The 11,250-nt window shown below is 39.2% G+C and overlaps 1 protein-coding gene across 1 annotated transcript; it reads right to left on the minus strand.

The window, feature by feature from the left end:
* Positions 1-5,210: 5,210 nt before the first annotated feature.
* On the minus strand, positions 5,211-10,823 carry LOC110611061 (mechanosensitive ion channel protein 6). Its single transcript, XM_021751176.2, has 5 exons — positions 8,561-10,823; positions 7,577-7,700; positions 6,677-6,970; positions 6,360-6,562; positions 5,211-5,637 (listed from the first exon to the last, which is right to left on the minus strand). Exons 1-5 carry the CDS (start codon positions 10,312-10,314, stop codon positions 5,358-5,360), a joined length of 2,655 nt encoding a protein of 884 aa, XP_021606868.1. The 5' UTR covers positions 10,315-10,823; the 3' UTR covers positions 5,211-5,357.
* Between the last annotated feature and the right edge of the window lie 427 nt (positions 10,824-11,250).

Here is an 11,250-nt window from a genome sequence, read left to right on the forward strand (position 1 = left end):
ACGAGGTTTTAGGGTCTAAGATCATAGGGCTTTTAATGAATAGGGCAGGAGAGTTAGTTCAAGGATAAGCATCTCTAAAGGAGACTCTCTTACTCTCTTTTCTATGGCTTGCATATGTCGTAATAGGCTTTGAAACACTATCAGTTGTACCAATCCGCTGTAGAGCTAACATGACCAGACGATTTCCCTAGTAGAATATGCCTAGAATCGAAAGAATAAAGCAACCCTGTCCAAAAGGAAGGAAAATCTCTAAAATATGCTTTTATTTCATGTTTGACATTCTATTTAGCAAAGAAGAAAGCACTACTTATAGTGGTGTGAGGCAGTGAGCTCGGGAAGTAAACTCTTTCAGTTGCTGTTCCGTAAGCCCTATTCACTCCTAAGATGATACGAGGAATGAATCTCAGCGGGGGCCCCGATCTTTGAAAAGAGAAGAAAGATATGCAGCCTGCTTGCGGCTTGTTATTGTTAAAGGGATCTTTCCTTCCTTCTCTACCTGCTTCTCAATACCCTCTGCCCCTTGGAAAAGAACCTGAGGCGCCTCTTTACTGATAAAAAGAATAGATAGAAAGAATGGGTTGGCTTAATACATGATTTGAACCACTAGCATCTACTTTCTTCCCTTCGCCCATATAGTCCATTTTTTATCTTCTTGCTGGGAGTTTTTTTACATCCCCTTCCACTCCTTTTCCCCTGGGCATTCTGTTCCATCCATTTTTAGGTCCTTAGGTCGAATAGGGCCAGGAAATAAGGCAAGCAAGTCAAGCCATCAGGGTACAGGGCTGGGTAGGTAAAAGCCATAGAGCTAGTTGCAATCCCCAGCAGGGGATGTTTATATAGCTGCGTTGAAATTTTCCAGGTTATAGGGCAAATGCAAGCTATCCTCATCCAGTGATAACGCCAGTTACTTTTCAAGCTAGGTTACAAAGCAAAACAAAAGCATGTGCTGTGATAAAGTAAGTTAGAAAGCCCTTTCATTTGAAGGCACTTAAATAAAGTTATTTTATCTCATATGAATATGAGAAAGCGGCAGATATAAAGTCAAGCTTAGACCAGTAGGGATGGGATTTTAGGAAAGCTGGCGCAAGAGCAAGGTCGCAGGAGTCTTCGAGAGCCATAGCAGGGGAAGGACAAGAGCTATTTTAAGCCAGTCAGCTCTCCGAGAAATGAGTTTGAAAGCGGAATCAGGAAGTAAAATGAGAAAACAAACTGTTTTCTTTCCCAACGCAGGAAGTTCACTTGGCATACTCTTGTCAAGCATCACATCTCTTTCAATCAGTTGAAAGCTTGAAGGCGCAAGGGGACTGATTATACTCCCTAGGGATTCAAGTATTATTGCTAGCAGGGGATTCTGATTAAAATGTCCCATCTCTTGCGAACAGGGGATTCCTCGAAAACACTAGCAATTGATCGGAGAATAACTAGGAGAGAAAGAACTAGCTAGAAATAACTCTAGCAACAAGGAAAGAGAACTCCTAAGAGTAAGAGCAGCCCTTCGTGTAAGAAGGTGTAGGAGCGAAGCCACTCTTGCCCCTTCTTCCACTAGTCTTAGAGCTAGGAACTGGGAAAGAGTAACCGAGAAAAGGCATGAATGAAGGAGGTTTCTAAGGAATGAAGGAGCCTAGTCTATTTGAGGGGGGATGCCCAAGAATAGAAGTAGCCATATGCCGAAAATCGTCTTCTGTGATGTCAGGGAGAAATCGTCTGCTCACTTGCGACAAGAGGGCATTATCTGCCATTGATTCTAGCACAACCGATTCGATGTCAAAGGACAAAGGAAAGGCGACAAAAGCTCTTATTCCAACAAGCCCAGAAAAGAAAGAGGAGAAATTGGCTTAATTCTTCCCGATGATATTACTAGTTATTCCGACAACAGCTTATGATATCACCCTCGGGTGACTTCACTGCAGGGATTTCTATTTAAGAGCCGGGTGAGCAATTTCGTGCCTGGTATTCCTTATTTTTTTGATAGCACAGGTGATCCCTAATGGGCTCGCTTCACTAACAAAGATAGAATGAGTAGGAAAGTAGCTTCAAGCTCAGTTAGTCGTGGAGTGATTTCAAGCTCAGTTAGTCGTGGAGTGATTTCAGGAGGGATGGGCGGGGTAGAAGCCTCCGAGGCGGAAACTCCGGTCTTTGAAAGGGGCGTATCGGGGCCTAAAAGTCTTATTGCATCTATGGCATCTTCTTAGACTCTTGATCGGATTAACTATTCCTCAAGTGCCACAGCTGCTCTTCCTGGTCGAAAATCCTCTGCTTATCGAAATCGAAGAAATACATTCAAATAGTGAATCTATCCCACTGCTCTTATTCCGCAGTCTTTAGCACATAGCAGTCGACGCAGTACTGATTCCTGGCGGTTCCGCTAATCTTCCTATCAATTCATTCCTAAAAAACCCGGCAATCGTAGACTTTATTTAAATCGATCCCACACCTGGCCTCAAGGCAGATGAAAGACCAGGCAAAAAAAAAGGCCATAAACTATACCCAGCTCCAGGCCAACCAACATAGCCGAATTAGCATCGATTGAATCACAAAGCAAAGAGATATTTTTTTATCAACCATGGAAGAAGATCAAACTAGGGCTATTTGAACTAAGCCGAATCTGTGGACATTCCATTAGCATTACTTTCACCGCCTCAAGGCACCGATCTTACTGTTGAAGAAAGAACTCCGAGTGAACAAATCCCTATTAGCTCTGAATCGGTAGGCAATGGACCGGGAGAACCAGACTTGGGAGTACCCGCCATCGCTAGGATCGGAAGACAGAGAATGAGGCAGTCCATGCATTCGTACCGGGCCCGCTAGTTCTATTCTTCCTTCTCCCCCAAGGCAGTAAACCATCTTCTGAAGTCACCGTCCAGTCCATCTTCTAATGCTTGGGAAACCCTAAGCAACCAACCAACCCAACTGACCGAGAAAGAAGTGGAACTTCTTTCAGCTGAGGAATAGCGAGATGCAAGCTAAGGAATAGCGCTTGTCTGGATTCAGTTAAGATAGTGCAACGAAGCAGATCTTTCATTTAGTTGATAGTCACCTTTTCTTTCTCTTCAGGTCCCCTAAAGAAAGGTATCATAAGAGTGAATAAGGGATTCATTCAATGTATTGATGGATATGTACCTTAACTCTTCGAAGAGGACACTTGCTTTCTATCTTTGTTGTATCTTTGAATGGTTTACCCACAGACCAGAGGGTTAAGGTGAGAGCCTTTCAAATCAAAGAAAGAAGAGCCCGAAAGACTTTTCGTTCCATTAAAGATGATAACGGCCACATGGTTAATGGGGAGACTAGCATCAAGGCTTTCTCATTTCCAAAACATCTTGGGACAGATCAGATCTTGCAATGTGAACAGCAATTTTCAGTTTGAGAGAGTCCTTACTGAGGATCAGTAGCTAGGATTAATTCGACAGGTCACGGCGGATGAAGTCGAGAAGGTTGTGCTGAGTTTTCACCCGGAGAAAGCCCGCGGTCCGGACGGATTCAATGCCCACTTTTGTCAGGTCTGTTGGGGAATCATCAAACATGATGTGTGCAAAGCTGTATCGAACTTCTTTCGAAGTGGAAAACATTTAAAATGGGTCAACTCAACTTTCCTTGAGCTGATCCCTAAGGTTGATAACCCGGAGGTCTTTGAGAAGTTCAGACCTATCTCATTGTGCAACGTGCTTGTAAAGAAAATCTCAAAAATTTTGGCGAATCGACCTAGGGAAATGCTTTCAGAGTTGGTGGGTCCCCATCAGTCGGCTTTCATTAAAGGCAGGAACATCAGTGAAAACATTCTTCTGGCTCACGGGCTGGTCCGTAACTTTCATAGAGACGCATTAAGCTCCTAAGTTTTGCGCCAAGTTAGATATTCGCAAGGCGTACGACTCCGTTCCTTGGGATGCTGTCCTCAATACCCACCCTTGAATCCTTGAAGTTTCTTGAAATTTAGGTAAGATGGATTAGATAATGTATCTCCATAGTGTCATTTGCAGTTATGATTAACGGATCTCCATCTAGCTTCTTCAGGGGGGGCCGCGGTTTGAGACAGGTCTCTTAGAGCCTATCTTTTCACCCGGAAATATTCAGCCAGCTTTTTTTTAACTTTAACAGGGAAGTAAACCGGATCACCCATTCAAGAAGATTTCATAAACTCTATGTTTATCATATAATATATGCTGATGATGTGCTCATTTTCGCAGATAGCTCCGTGCGTAATGCGTTGGCCATCAACCAAGTGCTGAATTAGTTTTCACAGCTGGGCAGGTCTTGGGATTAATAAAGCTAACTGCTCTCTATCATTCTCGGCCATTAGAGGGCGAAACGAAAAATCATTCTTACTCTTGGCTTCCGTGAGGCGCAGCTCTCTCTCAAATACTGGGGACTGCCCCTAGTGTCTACCAGATTGAGACACTCCGACTGTCTCCCCCTCTTGGACAAGTTCAATCGCAGAATTAGCAATTGGAAAAGAAGGCTGCTGTCATATGCCGGAAGAATGGAGCTCATCTCCTCAGTGCTTGTAAGCCTTCACATCTATTGGTCGTCCGCTTTCAGGCTTCCGGAGAAGATCTTGAAATCCATTTCATTGAGCATTCGAGATTTCTTTTGGTCAGACCCCGAACCCACCTATAAGATCCATACGATCAGCTGGTCCAATGTAGACCGAAGGATAAAGGTGGATTGGGTTTAAGAACTATTGAGGGCTGGAATAGGAATGCCATGTTAAAGCTTTTCTGGAGAGTAGTTAATGATAATGGGTCCATTTGGACGGGTTAATTTTAGATATCTCATGAGACATTCTATTTGGGTGGCTAATCTTCTATCCGACTGCTCTTAGGCTTGGATGAAATAAACCTCTCCTGCCATAAAGTAGTGATGGGTAAACTCCAGCCGTTTCGGGTTCTCCAACAATGGTCTATGGAACGGGCTATGCACCTAGAAGATTCGGAACAGGCTAGGGATGAAAGGGATGCAGGCTTTTCAACCTGCTCCGATGCCCGCTTCTTCGCCCCCGCATATGGAAAAGGATCTGCTCTTGCCAGTAGGTATGCTGGGATAGGAGGAAATGCTATTCGTGCCGGTGAATCGATAGGTTCACTTTCAGCCTTACCTCTTAGGTAAGTGAAGTGGAAGGCTCTGCGACCTCTACCACTAGTGCCGGATCTAATTTATCTCTAATCCTTCCAAATCCAGTTTCATACTTTAAGCCATAATTGTATACTTCTAAAGAAACAAAAAGATATGGTTTTATTATCAAAGGATTAAGATTTTGCTATATATACGAAGTAATGTAAACTTTCGAATTTTTTTCATCTCATAAACCTCTATTTCGAAAGGAACAAAGAATGAATTGATTCTATTCTGTGTTCACCCACTCAAATCATCCAACTAGGAGGAACACGGTCCGACGAGACAGAAGGCAATGCACGAACATTAATATCAAGAGGAAGCAGGCGATACTGAATGTCAAGCTCCTTGAGAATTTTAACAATCTCTTCAAGCAAGAGGGCTCTCCTTGAAAACCTCTCCCCCATGTCTTGGTGGTTCATTCTATGAGTTAACCACACTGCGATTTTCACACTATTTAGGTTATCCACATCCTTGAATATGATCATAGATGAAGGATACCAATGCTCCTTGTTGTTCTCGATGTAACTGCAGTGGACAATGCAAGATTACTTTCAGACGACAACATCAATATATCTGAGTATAATTAGTCTGCTCAATGAAAAAAAAATGCCAAAAATCAAGGTGGAATGGCAATTATTCTAAAAAAAAAAAACACTTACGCTTGGGGTCATATATCTAAGCATGTATATGGATGTCCTCTCTATCATGCATGACTAAAAAATTAAAGAAAATTTACTATTTGATCCCTATACTATACATAAATTTATTAATTAGTCTATCGATTTTGAAAAATATATTAATGACAAACCAACTAATGAATTTTCTCAACTAAATAGTTAAACCTTTAATGGGTAAAACTAATGAAATGACTCGTTAGAAGATATTTTGAAACTTCAGAGATAATTTAATATATTTTTTAAAATTGAGAGACCATCTAGTGAGTTTTTCCAAACCATAGAGATTAAATAATAAATTTTGAAGATTAAATTTCAAAAAATATCATCTAAGCCATCCAAAAGCCTTAAAGCATTTTTGGGCAATAGTATAGAGATTTATGAATTATTATAACAGAAACCAATTTGTCTGTCATTTATGTAATTCAGCGTGGTTGACGTTTCAAGGCAGAAATTTTTGTTTCAACAGGAATAGATGTCATTTTGGCCCATATTACCCTCTCAGACCAATAATTAGTAATAGAAGTACTGGCAAAGGTGGTGGTTAAACAATGAAGTTTCTTCTGTACTTACCTATTTATCCGTTGCTTAATGGCCGCAATCTTTTCTGCAGGGGTGGCTATGTGAATATGGAACTCAACAGTATCTCCCATATCGGGACTACGATGATAGTTACTAATGGCTTTGGTAGCAAGAACACTGTTGGTCATTATAATCTTCTGGTTGTCGTATCTTAGGAAAACGGTAGTTAAAATGTTCATCTCTTCCACTATCATCTGAAATTTGTTGCAAACAAATCAGGCACGTCATATATAAACAAGCCAAAAAAAACTCTATGATAGTGAAGGTACAAAACTATAGAAGGAAGGTTCATATATTTGTTAACGTACCTGAACTCCATCAATTTCACAGCGATCACCCACATCGAAAGGGTGAATCACAAACAAGAAGATAATAGATTCAAATATTGTTTTGCAGGTATTTCCAAATACAAATGCCACGAGGACGAGTTGGGAGCTTATGAAGATGAGAAGTTTGCTTGTGGCAATTCCTAGTATAAGAAGCCAAATAACAACTATAAGGATCCCAACTAAAATGTTCACCACGCGATGCAGCTTCTTGACGGCTGTTTTTGTGTCATCCAATGTCAAAGCCAGTGCTCTCCGTTCTCTAAAAGCATTAACCTGAAATGGTCAAGTTGCCAAAAAGGAGCAAGAAGGATTGAGAGCTTGTGCTGATCATTACAGAGGGATTATGACCCCCTATGCAAAGGTAACTACAAGTTTGCTCAAAAAGGTGCCTGCCCTTGTCTTTGTAGTTGGTAAAGGGATATTAGAAGTAATTAATATCTTCTGAATATCAAAAGTTCATTCAAACTTAAATATGGATATTATTGTAACATGGACTTAGACAAGGCCAACATCCATATTTACATAGGGAGATTTCAAACAGAAACAATCAACTCACACCATGAAATGCCTATTTTCAAGTTACATACTTCTTTGTCAATTATCTTCATGATTCTGCCAAACCTCACATGCCCTGAATTTCTACCTAAAACAAATTGAGCTCCCTTATTTTAAACTGATCCAAATTCACAATTCACTCCAATATCAACAATTTGAACTTAAAACCAGGCGAGATTAAAGTATGAGTTCACCTGAGTTGAAGCTTTAATGGATGCATAGAAGCCTAAAAATAATTCTAAATATACAAACTAGCAGATTTCAACATTTGCAAACAAAAAGGGAAAATCAATTATCAAGCCAAGACAAATAGATAACTCTTACCACCCATTTTTTTAAACATGACTTGCTAATTTTCTTGCTTTCAGATGTTCCTTCAAAAAGACTCATAACCTTTAAAGCCTCCTCTTCTTGCATAAAACGCATAATATCCTCCAGATAAATATACCTTCATAAGGGTATAAAGAAAAGAAACTCATTATAGGAGGAAAATTATGATGAACAATTAAATCACTGTGGATACGATCAGTTAAAACATGTGATAAAAACATAAAATAAAAGCATGATTATTGAAAGAAAAAAAAAGAAGGTTGATTCAAGCTGATTATACAACAGTAATCTCAAACACAATACACATTCCATTCTGTAGAACACATCTTTGCCAACCGTCATTCTTAAGGATGTATCACAATCTGCAAAAGAACTGTTAAGACAGGTTTTCTACTAAAACTGGAAAAATCAATAAATTTACTGCAACATGGAACGTCAAAAAGAAACAATTACTTGGACATCAAATTTATTAAATTAAAATACATTGAAGAAAAAAAAATGACAGGCATAAAACGCAGTGCTTTACAAAGTATAGACATAAGTTACACCTCACATGAGAGGGTTCAAAGTTAATGAACAAGAACACAATCACCTCAAAAGCAAAGCAGAGTATAAACTAGACCAGAAGTAATTGAATGAAATGAACATTACACCACAAACGTAAAGAACAGTAACTATGCATACAAGTAAAATGAACATAACATATTTTTGTTCTTTGAAGTGATCTATATAATGTTCTGAAATAGTAATTATCACTGTTCATAGTCAGTGCCAAACTGCAGTATAACATCTCTGCAACCAATCTATGAATGGTGTAAAATATAAAAATTATATTTTAAAATCTCATTTTTCAACACCGTTTTAACAGCATTAACATATGGTTTATGATGAACCCAGATTTTGTTTAAGAGCCAAGTTGGACCTTTGGCGTAGAGTATTAATTAAACATAATAAAACGAATAGGAAACAAGAACCTACCTAGACCCAGTCCTGGCCACATTCTGGAATATTTTCCTTGCTGCAGCTTTTGCTTCACATTCGCTTCTAATCTTTGTAGCAGACTCATCATCATCATGACTAGTATCTCTTATCTGTTCATCCAATGTGGACAGAGTACCATATCGAATTATGTTCATCAGCCTCTTCATATTCCAAGCAGAAACATTTTTAGGATTCAATTTGTGCAAGTGGTCAATTGTTATTCCATCATTTTCCTCATTGGCTTTCTCAGATAAAGCATGAGACAGTCTAGGGGAACTAAGTCGAGGGCTTCTCTGTATCCGGCCACTTATTATTTTGCCACGCAGAGGTGACGGATAGGTACTTGCCTTGAGGCTAGCAGGCAAAGCAGCACCTGCATTCTGTAACTTCAGTATCTCAACTGCAATTCTCTCTTCCTCATCCTCATTCCTTTTTATTTCAATCAACGGAGGACCAGAAAGTGCTTCAATCACATATTGATTAAATAAAGACTCTTGAATTCGATCAAAGTAAGTACTCACATGAAAACAAGATGCAAGAACCTTAACCACAAGAGTCTTGACAAGCCACAGCAGTGTACCCACCACCAAACACACCAAAACTTTGGTCACATATCTAAGAATTCTACTCCTGGTTTTCCTTTCAACTTTCTTGTCAAACAAACAATGCCAAGCAATCAAAACAAGACCCAACCATAAGCAATTCTGCACAGCCTTCTTGATCCCATAGACAAAGTATAGAACCCGTTTTCGCAAAAGAAAATTCCTCTCAAGAAAGAACACAATGATCCTTATAGCCCACCCAGATACTAATCTCCCACATATTAAAACTAGAACTAACACTTCCCATTTCCACAATCTAAGCTTCCACAGATTTTTCTTCCTCCAATATGGAATAACAAGAGTGCAAACTAGAGCAGCTATGATTAAGATCAAACTCACCCATTCAAGCAGAATCCAAATATCAAGTTTATCTTTCTTGTATTCTTCAGGCAAATCCTCCTCCAACAAGGAGTCATCCTCCTCATCATCAATCACGCTGTCTTTCCCTGTAAATCCGGACTGCCCTGATCTTCCGACCACTCTCTCCGACTTTTCTGGAGGCTGTGGCGGTGGGTCCATCAATCTCGACTTTGTCCTCTCCTTCAACAAATGCGACTTCCTCTTAAACGATGCGCTATTGGAAAACATCCCGTCGTTTCTAGAACTACACTTCAAAATCTCCCCATCAACGCCACCACAACTTGCACTACCAGTACTGTTCTTGCTCGGTGAATCTTTATTCTGGTGCCTCCTACTGACAGCCTCGCCAGACCCAGGTGGGTTCGGGTCGAAAGTGACTCGGTTCATTGAGGTTGGAGACTCCGAAACCGTCGTCAAGCTCCGGTGAAAGACGACTCCATCATTTTGAAGTTCGGCCATCTCCAAATCCATATCCAAGCAAAAATCACCGGAAGCTTCTTGTTTGTGTAAAAACTGACCAATCAGCTTCGAGGGTGGATCCTCCATGGACGACGATGAAGCCGCATTATCTCTAGCATCAGGAAAGTTATTTTGAGAAAAATCAAACCCGAAATCTTCAGTCCCATTTTCTAGAATCTGTTTATATTCCTCTTTGTCTTTCCAAAAATCATAGCTTGAATCTCTCCAAATCTTCTCAGCGTTTGTGGGTTGGAAGCTTCGAGCTGCAGGATCATCTTTCTCGTCCATTTTGAGAACAACCTCTCTACAGTCAGCAGAATTAGTGGCCATGGCTGTGTTCTTTTTCTATACTACTAGAAAAGGCAACTTATGACGAATGCTCAAGTTATACAGGAAGTATTTTCGTTCAAAACGAGCTTTAAATCAATTTCAGAAGACAATTATAGTAAGTACTATTAAACAGCAAGTTTTCTGAAAGTTTACACTTTGTCGGCTGTTTGGACTGAGGGAAAAAAGGGAAAGAAAATGAATCAGAATATGTGAATTTCTAAATTTGTGGGGGAATATTTCAACTGTACGTGAGATTATATTATGAAGTTTGAACAGAAGAGAGCAGAAGCGAGAAATCGATTTCCAAAGGAGGAAGACGACAAAGGGAAAGGTTTAAGAGCCAGCGAAAGGGATGGCTCAGGTGCTGCTTCCAGTTTAATCAACCGCCTCCATATTCTATGATTTTGGATTTTAAACCCCTACCTTTCTACTTATTTACAAAAGTACCACCATCATAATTAATAATATTTATAATTAGCCTCATTTTCTGCACAAATTATGGCTTTTATTCCCTATATTTCTTATTTATATATCTCTTTACGGTTGGGCTAAATCTAAATGAATGTAATATGCATTTAATTTTATATTAATTAACATATTTGTAAAAAAAATACTTTAAATAAGAAATTTTTTATTATACGATTTCCAACTTAATTCATCCTTCTAAGTTATAATTATAGAAATTTCATATATAGAATTATGAAAAATAAGATTTATTTCTTGTAAATGATTGGTCACCTTTTTATTTATTTAATTAAGGTCGGTGTAAAATATGAAATGGTTGATTAAGTAAATTAAAATTATTAATAAAAGTGCATATTTAGCAAGTGTTGATCTGACAAGTATTTGAATAGTTATTTTTAAACACCGGACATCTCATTTTTCTTTTATATAGGTAGTAAAAGTACATTAAAAGTATTTTTAATAATATTAAAT

This window comes from Manihot esculenta, chromosome 3 (genome assembly GCF_001659605.2).
Source record: "Manihot esculenta cultivar AM560-2 chromosome 3, M.esculenta_v8, whole genome shotgun sequence".
NCBI classification, from domain to species: Eukaryota; Viridiplantae; Streptophyta; class Magnoliopsida; order Malpighiales; family Euphorbiaceae; genus Manihot; species Manihot esculenta.